Raw genomic sequence first — 21344 nt, forward strand, 5'->3', positions numbered from 1 at the left:
CAGTATAAGGTTGGAATATTGCTGTGGTGTAGGAAATGATAAATTGGTGGATTCAGAAAAATATGGAAAGACTTGGACTTACGAAGGAAGATGTTATCTGAGGACTTACGGGAGCCAAGATGATAGAATAAGTAGTAAGTTCCTCTCACTCTCCCTTACTGACCTCTGAAAGCCCAGAAAATATCACTCTACGAAAAACCCTGGAACAGCTTAGTCAGCAGAAAGATGGGATACAGGAGTCTTGTAGCCCAGGAAGCTTTGAGGATTAACACGAAAGGCCCCTCTCACTCTTGGGGAGCGGGAGCAGTACAGGACAGGAGGTATCCCAGCAAGCCAGTGGCAACCCCTACCTCAGGAAACCAGGGAGACTTCTTGAGTCCCAGGATGGTGGAGCAGGCAAGTACCAACACCAGGACCACCAAGTACCTCAGCACATAGGGAGGAGAACCTGGAGACACCAGCTCAGAAAACTGCCATGTGCAACAGTGGGCACAAGTCTGGGTGAGCAGGTGTCCTCCAGGGACAAACCCCACCCCAAGAGCTCCAGTGTTGCTAACTCCAGGTCAGCACCAGGTAAGCTTCCAGACTCCTACAGCCTCCAGTTTCCAGCAACTGAGGCCCCAGCACACAAAAGCCAGTGACAAGGTCCTGGGCTCCCAGCATAACTGTGCTCCAGGATGGAGAGCTCAACTTTAAAAGCCAGGAAATAGGCAAACACCATGAGCAAAAGGAAGAGGTTACCACCCTCAGAGAAACAGAGGACAAGTAAGTATACCATGGTCTTACATAGATGCATATGAATGTGTGATTACATATGAGTATAATTATAAATATCTAAGTCTATGTGTGCATATGTACATATACACACACATACACTTTTGTGTATGTGTATATATATGCATATTTGTATGCATGTATATACATGTGTCTGTACACACACACACACACTATATATATATATATATATATATATATATATATATATAGCTGTGCCTAACTGTAACCTTCTTGGGGGAGGAAGGAAGAGGAAGGGGGAATAAAAGAACAAAGTAAAATGTGCATAGGAGAGAACAAAAGAAAACTTACAAGGAAGCAAAGAAAAGATGGATATTTCTGAACACAATGCATAGCATTTATTATATAGGCTTTCTTGAAGTGGAAATTTATTGTATATTTTCAATCTTCTCTTATGCTCTGTTGTACACATGGCAATGCTTTTTTTCTTTTCTTATTTTATACTTATGTTTTAAAATTTAAGTTTGTTTTTTTTTCTTTAAAGTGTATTTAAATTTAAAATAAATGAATAAAAAAATGGCATATATTTGAGAATCACAATTATAAAAAAGCCCTTATCTTACCATCCTAACAGAAATTTGGTCTACTCCAATGACAAAAGACATATTAAGGAAACGAGTTATCTAGACAGCTCCAGGGATTACGAGTCTTCAGGAGACAATGAATATTGAAGCAATAATATTCTTTTCTACTATCAAAGTTCTGATGCAAGTCACTTACTTAACTGCTTTGAGCCTCAGTTTCCTTATCTGCAAAATGAGGGAGTTGGAGCAGATGTATTTTAAGGTCTTTTCTAAGCCTTAATCTATAATTCTATGGTCACATTTATCACCAATAAATCTTTGAGGTGCTCTGAAAATGCTTTGATACTATCATTTTACTTTATAAAATGCTTTAATTTCTACCTGAAAAAGTTACTTTGAAAGCAGATAGACATCTGAAATACATGAACCTATAGGCAAGTTGAACCTCATCATTCTCACTTTTCTCTATTCGTAACCCCCAAGGTTTGGTTTATTATCAAAATACAGGTTTCAAGATGTTAGCAGTCCATCTCTTAGCCTGGGCTCCTTGCCAATCTGCCAATGGGAGAGAATATGGGCTTTCCCTAATTTTCTTCTTGAAAAGTTAATATAACCTTTATTTTAGGTTTTCAAAAAAAGTTTCTACTATTTTAGAGGATTAAAATAATTCATTGGAAAAAAAAAGTCAAGCAACAAACATCCATTAAATGGCTACCTATACGCCGAGGACACAGAGCAAAAAAGCAAAAAGTTCCTGCCTTCAAGAAACTTACATACTAATAAAGAAAAAGCATATAAAATAAAAAGTATATGCAAGCTACAAAGCAGATAGAAAATAACTTTAGAAAGGAAGGTTCAAGCATTTGGGAGATTGGGGAGAAGAACCCAGAAGGCCTCATACAGCAGGTTAAGTCTTAACTAAGTTTTGAAAGAAGCCAAGAATATCAAGAGGTAGAATACTCTAGGCACATGAGAAGGCCAGTAAGTAGGCACAGAGATGGGAGGAATAACAAGTATAACTGGATTTCAGAGCATGCAGAGAAGAGTAAAATATGAGAAAGACAGAAGAATGGGAAGGATTGTGAAGAGCATTAAATATCCAACAAATGAAAATTGTCACTCTAGTACTGTAAGTGTACATAGGCTTAATCTGGCTATGGCCCTCTTGACATTCTTACCTTCTCACTATGAGAACAGATGAACACCCTTTTTACTTGACTTCTGAACACCTTGGACTTCAGGCTTTTTACCTCAACTTGGCAGTTGCTTCCTTCAGTCTTATAGAGATCTTAGTGGGTTTGGGTTCTTAGATCTATGTTTGCACACAGACACAAACTTCCTACCTCTTATACTCCCATGACCTGTGCTTTCTCTTTTGGATTTTCAACTAAATTTTCAGTCCTTAGTTGAAGTTTTGGCTTCTCTACCTACTGCTATTGGTTGAAAGAACTGAAGTAAACAGTTTACAATATCATTTGTTTTGATACAATTAGCTACAGGAGCTTATTTTTTCTATGTTTGTCAAGAAGAAATATTTAAACCTAGCAAGTCCACACACACAAAAGCATATTGTATTTTATTTATTTGAGGTAATTATTAGAAATTAAAGAGTTGGAAACTTTACTTTTTGTCTGGGAAAAGTTCAATATTCTAAACTTTACATTATTTACAATGTCAAATATCACAATATAAATAATATAGATAAAAAATGATTTTTTCCTGAAAAGGAAAATATTACCTTGTCTAAAAGGTCAAGTCGATTAACATAGGCTCTTTCTGTAAGCAAGAGTTCAGTAGCAATTTTGTGAAGTTTCTGCTCATCTGTCTCCTAAAAAATAGATGAGTAAGGAAAATATTTATATAAGCTTAAACATTCATTTTTTTCCTCACTGAATAATTAGGAAAACTGATTACCCTATAAAAAATATTTGTTATTTCTTAGCTACCTATCAAATTCTTTTTAACCATCAAGGAAAATTTGATCAGAAATCTCACTAAAGTCAAATACAAAGATGACAAATTTGTCAAATTTCAAATAATTCATCTCCTTGATCTCTCTTCAGTATCAGATAAAATTGACTCTAGTCCCCTTCCCCCTCCTCCCTTGGCTTCAACGACATGCCTTGGTTCTTAGTATTTTTGATGTCATCATTGCTTTGTCTCCATCAATGGCTACAATTCTTCCTCCTGACTCCCTAAATGAGTCTAACCCCAGGCTGCCTCCCTGTCCTACATTCTCTCTCTCTCTCTCTCTCTCTCTCCCTCTCTCCCTCTCTCTCTCTCTCTCTCTTTCTCTCTCTCATTCTTCTAACTCTAACTTAAAACTATCACACCTATAAATGAAGGCTCCCAAATTTTAAATGCACGTGTGTATGTATAATATATATACATATATATATATATATATATACACATTCACATGTGTATACTCACACAAGTATATGCAACCCCCCACCCCCTCATACACACATGTATATATGTATATAGCTCCCCTTTCAGAATATTCCTTCAGCTTGCATTTTAGCTTGTACAAGGTTGGGTTGCCAAAGGCTACATTTACCTCTGGTTCTAGAGCTAAACCTGTGAACCTCTACTCAAAACACTTTACTCTCAATGAATCCCTTATCAATGTGCTTCCCATTAACAATAGGAAAATAGACAATTAGCTCCTGACAAAGGAAAAATAGTAGTTACAAAGCATCTTATATGTTCTCACATATATACACAGTGCCTATGGGAAGAACACACTCAAACTTAAGAATACAATGACAGTGAGGCTCACATATAGGATACATATATGTTAAAGACAACTCACAACTCCTTATACTACAGGGCCTGGAAAGACTTCCTCTCTTTGTAAAGCTTTTTATGATGAATTTTTGGGATCTGTTCCTCTTCATAGCCTTACTGCCAGTGGTCATGGTCCTTAAATCTACCTTTTTTCCTAGAAGTTTCCATCTATTTGTGTCTGACTGGAATGTGTCTCTGATCCTTGTTCCAGGAGTTCCCCTTCATAATTGTATGGCTGATGGGTAGAGAGGGTAAGAAAAATTCCCTTAACACCCCTAGCAGTCATCTCCCTAAGAAGCAGCTTTTACTGTTGTGAGCCTTAAGTGCCTCAAGGCTTTAGATATTTTAGGTTTCTAGATATGTGGCTAATTTGTCTTCTCTGACTATGGAATTGGCTCACTTTCTTAAAGTAGAAAGGTGTTTGTGGCTGATAAAGTGCTCAGGGCATCACTTCATCTATAGTCAATATAACACCTCATTAGCATCTTGTGATAGAATGCTGGGCATTCTGACTAAATCAACTGGGTTGAAGAGAGCAATCCCATCCCATAGATAGAGGAAAGAGTGCTGGATTTGGAATCAGAAAGGTCTCCTACAGAAGGTGAGGTCTAAGTTGAGTTTTGAAAAGTCACAAGTAGAGGTGAGGAGATAAGAGTATTCTAGGCATATGAGACAGCCAGTAAGAAGGTACCAGAGGTATGAGAGGTATAGCAAGTATCACTGGATCTTAAGAGTACACAGAGAACAGTGAAATATGAGAAGACAGAAAAGGTAGGATGGGGAAAGAAGAACAATTCAAATCTTGCCTTAGATACTTGTATCTTGCTGGCCGAGCTACTTAATCCCTCTGTGCCTCAGTTTCATCATGTGAAAAATGGAATAATAATATCTACCACACAGTGCTGTCATGTGGATCACATGAGATAACAAAGTGCTTTGCAAATTTAAAGCACTTTATACACATATATAAGTCCAGACACACAGATTCATAGCTAATATCTCTAGCCTCATCCTAAGTGTCAGTCCTACGTGTACAGGTCTAAATTCAATTAAGCTTGAAGTTATCTTTACCCTAAAAGCAATAAGCCAATTTTTTCCCATAGAATTCTCTTATTTTTGTTATTGCTCCCATCATTTTCTCAGTAGTACAAGCTTGAAACCTGAGAGTATTCTTTGACTTCCTCTTCTTGTCCTCCATCTAGTCACTAAATTCAGTGAGTTCTCCCTTAACAATGTTTCTGAAATCTGAATCTTATTTTTTATGTTTTTTCTTTAAATTAATTTAATTTTAGTTTTCAACATTCTCTTCCAAAAGCTTTTAAATTTTCAATTTTCTCCACCTCCCCTCCCCAAGATGGTGTGCAATCTGATAAATCTACATATTTATTGTTGTTAAATATTTTTACATTAATCATGTTGTAAAAAAGAATTAGAATGAATGGAAGAAATGAAAATAAAGAAAAAAATGAGCAAATAGTGTGCTTTGCTCTGCATTCAGACTCTGTAGTTCTTTGTCTGGATGTGGATAGCATTTTCCATTGTGAGTATTTTGGAGTTATCTCAGATTCTCGCTTTGCTGAGAAGAGCTATCAAAATTAGTCGTTGTACAATGTGGCTGTTACTGTGTGCAGTATTATCTTGTTTCTACTCATTTCACTCAGTATCAGTGCATATGTCTTTCCAGATTTCATTTCTTATAAAACAATAGTATTCCATTACATTCATATACCACAACATATTGAGCCATTCCCCAACTGGCGAGCATCCCCTCAATTTCCAATTCTTTGCCACCACAAAAAGAGCTCCTTTAAATATTTTTGTAATGTGTGGGTCCTTTTTCCATTTTTATGTTCTCTTTGGAATACAGACCTAGAAGTGATATTGCTGGGTCAAAAGGTATGCACATTTTTATAGTCCTTTGGCCATAGTTCCAAATTGCTCTCTAGAACGGTTGGATCAGTTCACAACTCCACAAATAATGCATTAGTGTCCCAATTTTCCCCTATCTTCTCCAGCATTTATCATTTTCGTGTTTTGTCATGTTAGCCAATAGATGTTAAACATTCTTAATGTCATTACCTTAAACCAGGCTTTTATCATATCATGCTTATGTTTCAATAGTCATTTTTTCCCATTTATTATGAATTTTAAAATGATCAAATACAAATATTTCATAAGACATTTATTAACACTGTATTTTATCCAAACTCATCTGTTTGCTTCACCAAACTTGCCATATACTGACCTACCTTCAAACTTTTGATCATGTAGTTTCTCTATTTTGCAATGTCCTTTCTCCCTACTCTCTATCCTTTTAAGATCTAACCTCACATAGTCATGAGTTTCAGCAGATCTCATCCACATATGTAGAAAATTGACACTAAAATGTCACTATAATTTACATCTTCCCACTGATTTTTCCCTTCTTCCAGATTATCCTTCACTTCTGTGTATTTGTATTCCCAATCAATTATTCTTTCTTTTGTTTCTTTGGTGAGACTTGTCACCATGGAATCAAAATTTTATATTCTGCCAATTATTTCTACTGTGCAAGCTATAAATTCTGCTTTCACATTTCTTATTTCTCTCTTAAGCATATCAAAAACATCTTGCTGTGGTTCTGTTTTCTCTTTAGGATCAATAGAGCATTCTACCTTATGAACTGTTGATTCATTTTCTTTTGTATTAAAATATTTATTTATAGATGTCTGAACTTACTTAGTTGATCTGGAGTCCATATTTCCTTCTTTTATTAATATTGTCTCAGCTGGTTTATCTGTTTACATTCAATATCTTTAAATGAGTTTTCTTCTTGAGATTTTTGGTAACTTCCATCTTTTTTCCTTATTTATCCCCATTTTAACTTTCTGACTCCTTCCGTTTTGATTGTGCTTTTTCTGGGGGCTGAACCTCAAAGTTTATTCAGCCTGGGCAATGCACATTTCAGAGTCTGTCTCTACTTCAAGTGACTTCTAAGGTAAAGAACTAGCTCCAGCTAGAGGCCTGCCTCTTTCCCTCAGGCTTAGTAGATTGCCAAACAGCTATTAAACCTTGCTCTGCTCCAGTTCTTTCTTTTCAGTTCATTCATTTCATTTAAATTGTTTTGTCCTTATTAGGCAGAATAATGCCTAATTTTCCTTATTTCTACTTATTTCACTATAATTTCATAATCAATAATGAGAATTTGCTCTTTTAAATAATAAGACTAAATTTTTATTGTTTCTCCAAAAAAGTTGCCTTCTAGTTTTATTTATCAAATAAAAAGTTGTTTTTTTTTTTTTCCTTTTGACTTTGTGAATCTCTTCTGTGATTTTGAGGATTTCTATTGTGGGTTAATTCAGCTTTCTTAATATGCTAGTTTTCTAGTTAAGTTAGCTAATAAACATCCGAGGCCAGATTTAAATTCATGAAGATGAGTTTTCCTGACCTCAGGCCCAGCATTCTACATTCTGTACCACCTAGCTGATCTTATTATCTTATACTAATTGCTCAAATATAATTTTTGTTCTGTTTTCCATGAGTCCTATATTTACATATTGAATTATCTACTTAGCTCTGGTCTCTCATTAAAGAATGCTTGGAAGGCCTCTACTTAATTAAATGTCCTTCTCTTCTTCCCCTATAAGATTACACCCAGCATTGAAACTAGTCTGTTGTATTCCAAACCATCCTCTTCATTAAATGATAGCTTCCAGGCATTATATGAACTTGATTATGACTTCTTGGTACTTGAATTCTTTTCTTTCTGGCTACTTATAGTACTTTGTCTTTGATGTGGAAGCTCTAGATTTTGTATATAACCCTTAAGTAGTTTTTATCTAGGGCTTTGAGGAATTCACTGGTGGATTCTTTCAATTGTTACGTTGCTCCCTGGCTTTAACAGATCTGAGGAGTTTTCATTTATGATTTTTTTAAATACAGTTTTTCAGGTACCCTGGTAATTCTTAGATAATCTTATCCTGTTTTGAAAGTCAGTTTTCATTTCCTTTTAAAATAAGAAATAGCTTATATTTTCTGTTCTTTTATTCATCTTTTAATTTTGTTCTTGCATTTCTTATTGTCTCAAATTTCCAGGGAGTCTTTCATCTGAGTAAGATTTGGTGCTTCTTATACGAAGCTACTTATTCTGCTTACAATCCTTTCCTCTAAGAACTCTCATTTCCTCTCCCATTTTTTTCTTCCAGAGAATCTCATTCTTTAACTTGGGCCCACAAACCAGCACTCTTCCCCCAAACCACTCTGGCCAGGTCTATGGATAAATTTCAGTAGGTATGTCATCAAAGATGAAAAAAAAATCTATATTTTCACCAACCTCTTAGTGAAATTTAGTATTTCCTCCAATAATGAATTCAGGCAACAAAGCTTGACTATTACCAAAAGGTCCATGACAGAAAAAAATGTCAAGAATTCCTGACTTAGAATTCTCACTTCCTTTTCTACTCTTTCCTCTAGAGCTTTTATTTATATTTTAATTTGTTCCTTGCTCTTTCATTTCGTTTTTTCCCAGGAATTCCAGTAGAGCTTTTAGAAAATCTTGTGATTTTCTTTGAGATTTTGCTCAAGTCTTTGCTTTGATGGTGTATAACTAGTTACTCTTTGCTTCCAGGTTTGTACTTTGACCATCCCTGGTTTGATAATATTTCCTTATAATTGGTGCTTCCTTCTGTTTACTTATTTTTCTAACTTTATTTCCTGAATTGGGACTTTGTGTTGGGTAAGAAATGGTGAGCCTTCTTTGGAACTGATCTATATTTTTTGGATTCTGGGTAATGAACTGTGTTCTTCATGGACTTCATGAATGACTGTCCAGCACAGTGTACTTTGCTAGCACAGTGTATACAGGGGAAGTTGTAGAGGATGGTCTAATCCAGAATACATTCTTATTGTTACCTCTTCTTCTGAGTCTTTTATGCTTCTGAACTCAGGTTCAGGGACAGATTGACATAGCCATAACCTCCAGACATCCTTGACCAGTAGATTCTACCCCAAGCTCCCATCTTCAGGCTTGGCTCCCTCCACAGAAGAAAGCTTTAAGCTTTAGGCTTTGCTGGCTCAACCCTGCTTCACACTGGAAGGCTTTTATGTAATTGGTTCTCAGTCAGGCTTTTCTGACTATCTTTACCCTGGCCAGGTAAACTGCAATTACTATAGTTTCTCCTTGAATTTTTTTTGCTAAGTTTTATTGTGGGAGAGTTTAGCTCTTTTGGTTCCACTCACCCCACCATCTGGAGGAAAATCTCAAACCTATACGACTTCTATTTAGAATTTTCTTCTATTTTCTAGACAAGTTTTTGCACCAAGGTCAGGTTCTATCACTTCACATACTCTTGCATGGAGTGGGGTGGCCCTGCCAGGTCCTGTCTCTTTGCAATCTGGATGTTGCTGCTCATGCCCTGGTGCAGTCTTAGACTGGGTAGCTGGGACCACGCACTGTACTGTGGCAATTTCTGATTTCTATATGGGTTTTTTTGTGGCCCAATTTGATTGTTGTCCTTAGTCCAATCTTTATCTCTTCCTTGTACATGCGCATAGCGTATCCAGCTTCAACTTTGGTAAGCTGAGCTCTCTTACAAGAGCTGTTCATCTTTCAGATGTACTAGATTTCTTGTTATACAGAGGTGTGCACATGTAATCATCTTTGCTAAAGTTTTTGTACTTTTTTGGTGCTTCAACCACAGGGAAGATTCCCACCTGCCATGGTAAATAGACTTGGATTAGGTTTGGAGAAGAAGACAATTTTTAGGGTACCTTTGCTAGCTCCTTGCTCATGCCAGGAGGTAAGCAGTACAGTTCTTAATAAACAGGCTACTTAACACACCCAGGGGCTGCCAAATCTCACTACTGATTCAATCCAGTAAGATGACTCTACACCCTGGGCCACTTGTGTGCAGCATTGTTGCTACAGCTTCCAGTGTACCCATGCTTGCCACTTTGTCACTTTCCTATTGCCAGAGAATTCTGAGGTAGTTAAAAGGTATGGGTGATACTTTTTGAGTTGCACATAAATTGGATTTAAGTGAGGCAGAGTTAGGCTAAGTTGTCAATTATACTTTCTCTTCCATAGTCACTGACATCCAGTGGTAAGACAAAAGTCAAGATGACTAGGGATGGCTCAACATGCAGGGGATGATCCTGGGATCTTTGATTTCTTATCAAACTCTAAGCACTCCATAGCACCTACATCCAGCCCATTGAAACAAATCATTCACATGTGCCCATTCTGCCACGGGGAAATCTTCACATGCTTACAGTTGATGCTTCCCTATCTTACCAATGGGTTTGATGCCTGTAGGGAACCCTCAGTCTGGTCAAGCCTCTCTGCAAAAAGAGGTTACTAAGAGTTGGGTGGCAGGTGGACACTAATGGTGAGAAGCAGCCCTGAAAATGGCTCAGCAGCTCTCACACCAGAGGTACTAGTCTACCCTGACACTTAAACAGTCCTCAAGGAAGAGATAAAGATGGGGTAAAAACAGCAATCATTTAACTTTTAACGGAGTCAAATGCTGCCTTCTTAGGGAAGGAACAACTGTCCTGCTGGCAAACTCCACAGAGTTCTCATTTTTTGTTTAGTAGCTTTTGAATTTCCTCAACATTTTCACCAAATCAATACTGATGTTTAAAAGTGTTCTTTTTGTTTGTAGATGACTGTGCACTTGATGCAACCTCTGAGGCTGAGATGCAACAGAGTAAGGACTGTTTCTCTGTTGTTTGTGCTAGTTTTGCCCTACCAATTAAATCAGAGAACACAGATTCTCCATTAGCCAGCACTGCATCATCCATATGTGGAACTATCAGTTACAGCTATAATGGAAAAATTTTCAAAGCTATGGATAAGTTCATTTACCTTGGCAATGTACTCTCCAGAGATGTACAGACAGATGATGAGGTTGATGCACACATTGCCAGAGCGAGCTCAGTGTTTGGGAGGCTCCAAAGCAAAGTGTGGGAGAGAAGAGGTATTAGATCGCCTATCAAACTAAAGGTCTGCGGAGCCACTGTGCTGACTTCATTGTTGTATTCCTGTGAAACCTGGACATTATACTACTAGCATGCCAGGAAACAGAATCACTTCCATTTGAATTTTCTTAGGAAGATTCTGAAGGTCACCTGACAAGAAAAGGTACTAGATGCTGAATTTCCTTTTTGAGCTCAGCTGCCAAGGATTCAAAATCTACTGAAGAAAGTACAATTCTGATGAGCTGGTCACATAGCACAAATGCCAAAAACTATATTTGCCTATATTTTTACCCTATTTTATGGAGAACTCACAGAAGGCAAGTGCTCATGTGGAGGTCAGAAAAAGCAATTCAAGGACACTTTCAAGGTCTCTCTGAAGAACTCTGGAATGAATTAAGAGATCTGGGAGATATTGGCACAGGACCACCTAGCATGGCATGCCCACATCATTGGAGGTACTGTGCTCTATTAGCAAAACAGAATTGTTGTAGGTCAAAAGAAATGTGAGATTTCCAAATGTAGAGACAACTCCACTCTAAAAATTCATACAGACTATTTGTACCTGACCTGTGGTAGAGGCTTCTGAGCTCATAATGGTCTGATCAGCCAGAGTCAGATATACTGTACTTTGACCCTAACACAGTAATGTCATTTTGGCCTTTTTTGAGAACAAAGGACAACAATCATCTCTTCATTGTTTAATCACCTGTAACAGGGCAATGGCTAATAAAGTCCTAGTGATGGGAGCTTGTGCACAGGACCCATATGGATGCGGGGTGAACCTAATTCCAGATATGTGTAATGTAGGTTTTTGCACTCTATTTCCAAAAACATGCAAGTATTCTGTAGCTTTCCTATCTAGTTAATTCATGTGAGACAAAAGCCATCTGATTGGCTGCTCAGCCAGAATTGAGTATACATACAAAAGGGACTAATGAGTCAAATCAATCTCACTGAAACTGTTCCAGTATAGAGGACAAAACTGGATGGGAAGAGAGGCCTTAGACCTTTATCTTCCCATCCTTCTACAGATGCCTGTGAGTACGTGACCTTGCTATTGCTTCTGTCCCTATTTTGTTTATTCCTTCCTTTTGTTAGGTGAAGAGATACTGGTGACAGAATGGAGAAAACTACCACTTTCTAGGTTTTTAAATACTGGGCTAGTCAATAATAGTGGAGTAACTATATCAGATGATATATTAGAGTTTCCCAGCAGCCAAACCCAGTAAAATGCCAGCACAGTCCCAAAAAGCAACTTGCTATAGTCAGTGAATCCACCTGGCCAAGATGATGAATCTTGGAGAAAAGTAAATGATTCCTGTAAAAAATGGTAGGGAGTCAAAAGCTAGAGTTCCTATAATTAAAGCAAATTATGGAAAGACCTAAAGCCAGATTTGTCCAACAAACCTTAAAGAAATAAAAAACCGGGCAGCTAGGTGGTGCAGAGAATAGAGCACTGGCCCTGGGGTTAGGAGAACCTGAGTTCAAATCCGGCGCAGACACTTGGCACACTTATTAGCCATGTGACTTTGGGCAAGTCACTTAACCCCAATTGCCTTCCTAAAAGCAAAAGAAAATTATAAAAAATTAAAAAACTAAAATAAAAGAGGTAATAATACTCTGCATCTTAAGAGGCATGTATTTCTGAGTAACTTGCAACAGTCAACCTATCAGAAGTAATGATACTGGCTGATATTTTGGCCTATTTCTGTTCCTTAAGATTATCTATTCTTAATGCATAAGAAAGCCAAATAACATACTATTCGTTTGTAACAATTCCTCATAAGCACTGCAGGCAAAATCCTGTAGCATTCACTTTGTCTTGTTCTGGAAACATGGGCTCTTGTTAAATCTGCACTAATAAGTATGTAGTTGGGCATGTTTTTTCCAGGAGCCTGGAAAGCAGGTGGTGTGCACACTCGGAGTGCCATTTCAGGGGTGGATGGTGATATATGGAAAAAAGAAATCTCCAGGTAAAGAGGAAAAAAGGGAGTAGGCAGAGGAGAGGGATCAGGAGCTGTCTGGAATCTGTTCTTTTTGCTCAGTGGAAGGTCTGCAGGGGACCTGTTCAGTCCCCTCAGCAGGTTCATGAATTTCTTGTAATCATTGAAGAAAATGTATTCTGTGGTCTTTAGGGCACTCATTTCCACAGTTATCTCATGCTTCAGCACAAGCAGCCTCTGGACTTCCACATATGATGCCTGCAGGGCTGCCCAAGCTTGCAGAAGGTTGTTATCCATACACTGTAAAGACTGATGCATCTCCTCTTCCCTTAGAGAAATAGTCAGCAATTGGTCAGCCTGAGAATGTTCTTTTTTGCTTTAATTTTCCTTCTTTCAATATTTTGTTCCAGACTTGGAAACACAACTGAAGATCCATCACTGGTTACCCAGCACTTCTTCAAGAGGCCCTGACCCTTGTTCTGCTCTGCCCCAGCAGTGCAGCTGATGTATACAGTAGTATCCGCCAAACTAGAGATGCCAAGGCCCAAGAAGGTATTAGATGATAATGAGTTCCATTCTCCATTACTTGCCTGAGTGTTCTGATTCTCAGAAAGGGGCATTGAGCTCTCCTGCCTGTTCAGTTTTTCTTGTCTGGCAGAATATACCAAGGATGTCATTGGGTCAAGGGGCAGTTGAGTACCATGCCACTTTCCAATTGCAACACTTAAAATCTTTTCACCTGTCTTTGAGGAGGAAGCCAGATGTCCTGTTTAAGGTTCATGTTTCCTTTCTGACTTTGGGCTGTCTCTAATGAGTTACTGGGTGGAACTGGGCAGCAGATTCCACTGACAGCATATGTCATTTCTCTCAGGGGTCCTGGTGCATTCCAGCTCAGTCTTCTCAGGCTTCTGCTTCTTTTCTTGAGCAGGATGAAGCTGGATAGGGGAACTTATTGGGTTTTCCCTTTGGTTTTACTGATCAATGCTTCATATGGCAACCTTTACAATTTTTGCAGGAGTTTTTTAGGCAGATAGAGTAGGAACGTGCATTCAGAAAGACCTAAGTTTAAATTGCTGCCTCAGACACTTATTGGACATTTTATAATGGGCAAGTTGCTTAACTTAGCTTTCTCATTCATAAAATGAGGATAATAGTGCCTATCTCACAGAGTCATTATGAGGATTAAATAAAACAACATATATAAAGTGCTTTGCAAACCTTAAAATGCTACATACAATGTTAGCTGTTAGTTTCTTTGTGAGGGGAGCTGGGTTCAGCTACCTTTCATGTCACCATTTTAACCAGAAGTTTGATATTTCAAAGAAGAAATTTGGAATGCACTAGACACCAAAAAAAGATAACAAACAAACAGAAAAAACCTGCTTATAAATCAAAAGAGAGGAAATAACATGTTACAGATATAGGGATTCTTTCTGAGTCACTTGTTTGTATATTCAAACTTATTAAAGTAGAAGTCAAAATCAAAACTAAAAGATTTACAAATGAGAAACATACTTTTTTAAAAAGAAAAACAAGAGTGGGGAAAGAAGAAACGTGGACCCGGGCTATCACCATTCTCTAAGATGTTTAACTGGAAAAAAAAAAAAGCAATCACCATAATGAGTTCCAGAAAGCCTAGAAACTACCTTGTCCAGCGGATACTTTTTATCTCCTTAACAAATGGAAAGGCATGAAAGCTCAATCTTTTCTTTTTTTTGGTGAGATGATCGTTTTAATCAGAAACTTGAATAAAAGGATTTATCACATTTAAAGATGACCCAAAGCTGGAAAAGATAGCTTGAGAGAAGTTATTTTCTATAATATTAATAGCCTATTAATTAGGATCCAGGTTTTTCATTCCTTCATTCAGGGACAAGCGCCTGTGGATAAATGAGATTGCCCCTATTTGACAGGAAACATGTACTTGGGCAAGACCTGACCCAAATAGGAAACCCTGCTTCTGTATAGAGTGTAAAAGAGAATCTAATCTAGGTGAATTTCTGCCCCAAAGCAATTGAGCCCAGGCCCTCACACCCCTCCACTGGAGTTCAGGGCGAACCAGCTCATGAAGGAGAAAACCAACCAGAGTGGTCTGGATAGAGATGGATTCCTATGTCTAGACAGATGGGGGCAACTGAGTCTCATAATCAAGCCACATTCTCAGCAGGAGCAGCTGAAGACTTTTAGCCCACCTTTTCATTAATTGTTCACCAATCAGGGTTGGTTGATTTTCACCTCTCAGGGAAACCCCCTTTTCCAAAGGTACTTAAGGCATTCACTCTCTCCATGGTTTAGTCTTTGGCTACGGACGGAAACCACTGACCATCAATTTCTTATTAAATACTCTAAGTAATAAATTGATTATTAATGACCCTGAAACTTTGTCTCTCAGGTTTTCATCTGTCACAATTTGGTCACAATAGAAGAGACCAGAGCTCACGGCCCTAGAATCTTATCAGAAAACTCACCCATATATTTTTGGGCCAAGTGGATAATTAGTCCACAAGGGGGAACTTTCTTGTTAGGATTCTACCTATGACTTGACTCTCTCCCCATTTAGAAGGCAATTTGATCTTCTCTGGGTAAGTTTGTATGTTCTCCATCTGTTTCAAATGTTTTCTTCAAATTTTCACTGCGGTGAATGGGAGTAGGTGGGTGGGGGTGTTACATCAATAGAATGTGTTCTATTGAAAGAGGTCTCCTGAAGTAGACTAAGTTGAGATAAAGGGAAAATCAGTGCACAGACTAGGGCTGCCTGAGAAACGGCTATTTTGGGATTCAGTCTATGAATCTCCAAACTGCTTACAGTGAACTCCAAACATGTTTGCAGTACACCCCAAATTTTTGCAGCAATACTCTCAAAAAAGGAAATCTGGGCCATTGTGCTGTGAGAAAATCCTTAAAGTATTCTTGTGGTCAGGTCTTTGTGGATACATATTAGATAGTAGATCTCTGTCAGATCTATGTACAAAGAACTTCCTTAAGCAGATGAAGTAATTAGGTATTTTTATTAAGAAGTGATGTAACCAAGGAGAAGTAATTTTATATAAACTTTAATTTCTAGTCAGTAAGACTCTGTGTGTTCTCATTTGTATTTGTGTCTTTTTGTCTCAGTGTGATTTGCAAGCTTAATCGGTATTTGCTTCAAATGCACTGGGCAGAGTTGAGAAGCAAGGTTAGCCAGAGCAGGGATGGGAAACTTGTGGCCTCAAGGCCATATGCAGCCCCCTAGGTCCTCAAGTCCTAGAGGTCCTTTGACTGAATCCAAACTTCACAGAACAAATACTCTTAATGAAAGGATTTATTCTGTAAAACCTGGACTCAGTCAAAAGGCTGTACCTAAGGATCTAGAAGGTCACATGTGGCCTGGAGGTGACAGGTTCCCCATGCCTGAGCCAGACCAGTAAGACTTTGCCAGAAGGCATTCCTTTTTGTTATGCTAACTATTAAAGTTTAAAGGGCAAAAGTAAAGAGAAAATTAAAAAAAATCTTTTTATCTTTTGACTGTGGCCAAAATTAAAGAGACAGAGAGGACCTTTCCCTCAATTTATAAAAGTGTGCAGATTTGAAAGTAGATTCAGAGAAGGAATTTTTATTTTGGGCTCTTCCATGAAAAAAAGTCAAGCTACTTTATTGGGGTATGTGATAAGAGTAGGCTTGCTTCCCCTAGTCTTCAGCTCTAACTTGCAAAGAGATAAGATCTCTGATCAAGTCTCCCATAGAATCTACCTTAAAGCAGTTTGGCTCTGTGATTCCAGCCATAGAAGGCAAGGGGCTAATGAGGGAAATTCTCTGTTTATTACATGTCCAGTACCTTTAATTTTTACTGAGCAGATCATCAAAAAATTTGAGATTGATAGGCACTTAGCACATAGGAGGGATTTTTGATGACTCTAAAAGACTAAGAAGCTAAAACAGGATTTAATTGTTCCTAGGTCAGTTTAAAAATTTTTCAAAAGTGTTTCTACTGTGGAAGGAAAGGTCACATTACTGTAAGTTGAAGAACTAATCTTTCTATTGATAAGTTATCCAGTAGAAATGTAATAAGTGCTAATTTACTAACTGAAGAAGAGTGTAAAAATAAATTTTGTTGTAACACAGAGAACCACCAGCTAGTGGTTTAAGTTTACTTCCTGAGTATTTGGCCTTGTCATCTGCCTGTTACAAGTTATATATTCCTGTATAAGATTTGGTCCTTTAATATCTCACAATGGTATGAGGATAATGATATAGAGATTTGTGAAATGAAGATAGAATTCTGTTATTTAGTGAAGTTAACATAACCTTTTTCTGTTCTGTGTTAATGAAAAGAATTTCAGCAAAATTAGTTATCTTAAAAGAAGAAAAACTTACAATCTATTCTATTTTGCCTTAAAGAGATATCCACTTTTACTTAGGGTTATTCATTTGAACACGTTTTGTAACTGAAGATGTTTTATTATAAATGACTTATTTGATATTCACTGTCCTGAAATTGATTACTGAATGCATTTGTACATCCCATCCCAGACACTTTGGTTACAACTGAAGCTATACTGGTAACTTTTGAATGAGTTCATTCTTGTGCTAGAGGTCACCGTTATTAGTTGCTTAACAGACTCTCATCCTCTTAAGGGGGAAAAGAGCAGATTAAAAAAAATAAGTAGAAAAAAACCCAAAACAAATAGCTACAGTGCGATTTTGTTTTTTGATGAAAATTCTGGTTTAAAAAATAAAAATTGATAATTATATATGCCAAACACAAAAACTGAATTCTGAATTTCCTAATTTTTCTGTTATTTGGATTTCTTAAACATATCAACATGACAATTTGCTAACTTAAAACAGAAATCCTCTTGTCTAAAATCTTCACCTAATTAATAATAAATTTGTTGATTATTAGTTACCTAATTAATAAATTGAATATTAATTACCCAGAAATTCTGTTCCTTGGATTTTTCATTCATCACAAGCTAAAATGTTGGATGATGGAGTCAGGATCCAAAAAGATGAGTGAGGGATGGGATTCAATTTAAGACAAAGTTCAACAGATATATGTAAAATGTTGTATTTTAGCTCACAAGTATGGGAGAGTGAAGGAACTATTAGATAGTAATTTATATGAAAATAGTAGAGAGGGTTTTCGTAAAATGTAAGGTTAAGTTAGCAATGTTATGTGGCAGTCAAAAAAGCTAATACAATTGTAGGCTACATTAAAAGAAGCAAAGTTACCTGGAATGAGAAAGTTCTGTTCCCTCTGGACTCTGCCACACCATATCTGGAATATCATGTTCAGTTCTGGAAAGCACAGTTTAAGAAGAACATTGATAAGATGGAAATGGAGAGGTTCTAGAGGAAGTCCATCAAGGATGGTGAAGAACCTTGAGCCTATGTCATGAGGACTGGTTGAAGAAATAGGGATTTTTAGCCTGGAGAAGACTCAGTGGGAATGGGGAGGAGGTAAGCATGATAGTTGTCAAGTTCCTTGAATGGAGTACATGTGGAACAGGAATTCAACTTGTTCTTTTTTACCCAAAAGGGGAGAATCAAGATACTGGTGTATATACATACATACATATACATACACATACATACATGTATCAAAGTTGTATTATATATACACAAATAAATACACATAAACATATAATAAAAAGAGGCAAATTTAGGCTTAATATAAGGAAAAATTTCCTTCAATTAGAGCTATCCAGAAGTGGAAAATGTTGCCTCAGGAGGTAATGGGTTCCTCCCCTCACTGGAGGTCTTTAAGCAGACAGAGGGTGGATGATCATTTGTCTTTTGGGTTTTTTTCAGGTATAGGTTGGATCAGATGGTCATTAGTGTGTCTTTCAGTTCTAATAATATGTGATTTTATGATTCTTAATCAAGAAACAGACAACAAAAATGATATACCAGTTCGTAATAATTTTATGTATCAATTTAAATAGAACAAATTGCTTCTACAGGAAAGCAAAAATGTCTAAAAAGTAAGTACCTTAGGAACTGACTTACTTGCCAAGCAGACAGTAAGTAAAGCCAAAGGCAGCAGTGGTTTAGAATATAAACTCTTTTTGGAAAATCCTATGATGAAAGATAATGTAGTGCTTCATGAAAGAGACAGTTTCAGTTAAGAGTAAAACTAAGTTTAAAGAATGGTCAACAAGAAAATTTAGAAATATTAGCTAATTTACCCTACAAGTATTTCATGGTGAAATTGGAAGGGCAACAGACAAAAAGAGAAAAGTATCTGTCAAAATCATTTTTTGATAAACTACTTTCCAACAAGGACATTGTAACCATCAAACTTGGATCATAATACCATGACCCCAGATGTACACATAAGGGAGCTATAGCCATTTCTACCCTCTAAATAGAAAAAAAAGTCTAGAAAAGTCAGATTAGACTAAATATGTACACACATACACACACACAGACACACACACATATACCCCCATGGTGGAAGTAATGGATATAGAAGGAAGACACAGAAAAAAAACTCAGACTTTACTAACTCAAAGAAAAGGAAACTGAGGGGAAATATCAACAAGTACCTATCTGTATATCTACTTTCCCAGCTAAACAGAACCTTTATGATAGTCATTTGTACACAAGTCAATAGTATCTCACTACATGAAGACATTGATAGGGGGAAAAACAGGCTTTTTCCAAGTGATATTCAACAATGGATCATATTGTTCATAATTTCTTAAGTGACTGAAAGTATTTCTTATCTCCTCTCCCCAAAAAGTGGTAGAGCAAAACACTTCAAAGCTCTTTCATTTTAAAGCAAGGTGTCCCTCATCTATCAAAACTATTCAAGATTCCTTAGACTATGTAACAAAGATAATCCTGGTTTAAGGACCTCCTGATTCTAAACATCAATTGAGGCATAAAACAGGGTAACGTATACCTGCTGTCAAAGGTGTTCACCAAAGGGAGAACTCATATGAATGATAAATTGCTCCAAAATGCTCCTGGTTTTGGATAACACTCATTACTAAACTAAGCTCTGGGAAACTGCAAAGACTTCTAGAAGAGATCCATAACCACTCAAAAGAATTTAGTTGAATCACTCATGTGGAAAAGACCAAGTAAATAAATGTCTATTGCTCAGACTGTACATGTATCTGGAGAAATGTATGGATAGTTGGTACAGATAGTACCAATGGACAGTGAATTGGGACCACAATTGAAGAGCAGAGCAAGATGGACTGCAAACTGCAAAGCTCTTTTAATGACTGAGTCTTCTCTGTAAACAAATATCTATCTTTATAATATCAATGTTATATAGGAGCTATTGTAGAGCAGGTGAAATAGAATACAAATTTCCAAATAATTAAAACTGATTATTACACATATGTATAAACAGGAAACATATTTGATAAATTTGAAAGAATAGGAGTAAAAATGTCATCAGGGAAATGTCAGCAAAGTATGGTGAACTGGTCACAAAGTTAGGGTGAGAAAAAAAGGGTGGACAGTTAAAATGTTCCACTGCTATCCACATGATGTCAGGAGAAATCAAGAAGGTTGTTAGAACATTGGGATGAACCCCATTTTATAAACTTAAGGGAGGACATAGAAAAGAGGTAAGGATGGAAAGGTTACAAAATGAATAATGAAGGATTAAGTGCTTAATATGCCCTAGGCACTTTACTAAACACAAGGGATAAAATATAAGAAAGCGAAATAATCCCTGCCTTCAAGCAGCCTACCTTTTAATGGATGAAGGCAACAAATAAGAGGGAGCAGGAAAGGAGCATGTACAGGGTGCTATGGTTTGGAAATTTGGTAAGAGACATGGTATCCAGTCTGATAAAATGGAAAAATAAAGTGAAAGATAACCAACAGAGTCCAGGAAACATTAAAGTTAATGTGACACAGATCTGAATGAGCATCAGAGTAATTAAGCACATCTAACTAGTCACTAGGAATTGTTGAATGGGGGAAAAAGTAATTGTCCCTCAGCAACTTATACAAAGACATTCTGTTGTATTTTTTTTCCCATAGTTTTTTGGGGCTTTGTGTTTCTTTACTCTATTTAGGTAGAATTCAATTAATGTGAAATATAAACCTAAATCCATTTCCTTCCAAAGTACTAATCAATTTTATACAAGTACATTGGTTAAATAATAATTTCTCCAGTCTTAATTTTCCCTAGGTTTATCAGACGCAAATATTTTTTAAGTATTTTGTTTGCTGACGGATATATCTGTTTCGTAGTTGATAGTTTTGATGTTGATTTGTAAAATTTTAAAGACTAAAAGACTATCTGTAATGGTAATTTGAAGATCTTCCCTGCCCCTTAATAAGCTACTAACTTCATCATTCCACTGAAACAGCTCTGTCCAATGATTTC

At 37.0% G+C, this 21344-nt stretch overlaps 1 protein-coding gene across 5 annotated transcripts in view; it reads right to left on the reverse strand.

Annotated features, from left to right (window-relative positions):
* Window positions 1-21344, reverse strand: part of FGD4 (FYVE, RhoGEF and PH domain containing 4) — a 285423-nt gene that overhangs the window by 55006 nt on the left and 209073 nt on the right. For 3 of the 5 annotated variants that reach the window (XM_069094844.1, XM_069094847.1, XM_069094846.1), the window contains one exon: window positions 3058-3147. The exons of 1 other annotated variant lie outside the window; for it this stretch is intronic. In XM_069094844.1, the coding sequence (XP_068950945.1) occupies window positions 3058-3147 (90 nt within the window). Of the gene's footprint in view, window positions 1-3057; window positions 3148-18220; window positions 18246-21344 lie in introns of those variants that run through there. One more of the 5 variants, XM_069094848.1, reaches the window with a different exon arrangement.

Source organism: Petaurus breviceps, unplaced genomic scaffold, assembly GCF_028583685.1.
Source record: "Petaurus breviceps papuanus isolate PSGF00001 unplaced genomic scaffold, PetGlider_PUasm1.0 221, whole genome shotgun sequence".
NCBI lineage: Eukaryota > Metazoa > Chordata > Mammalia > Diprotodontia > Petauridae > Petaurus > Petaurus breviceps.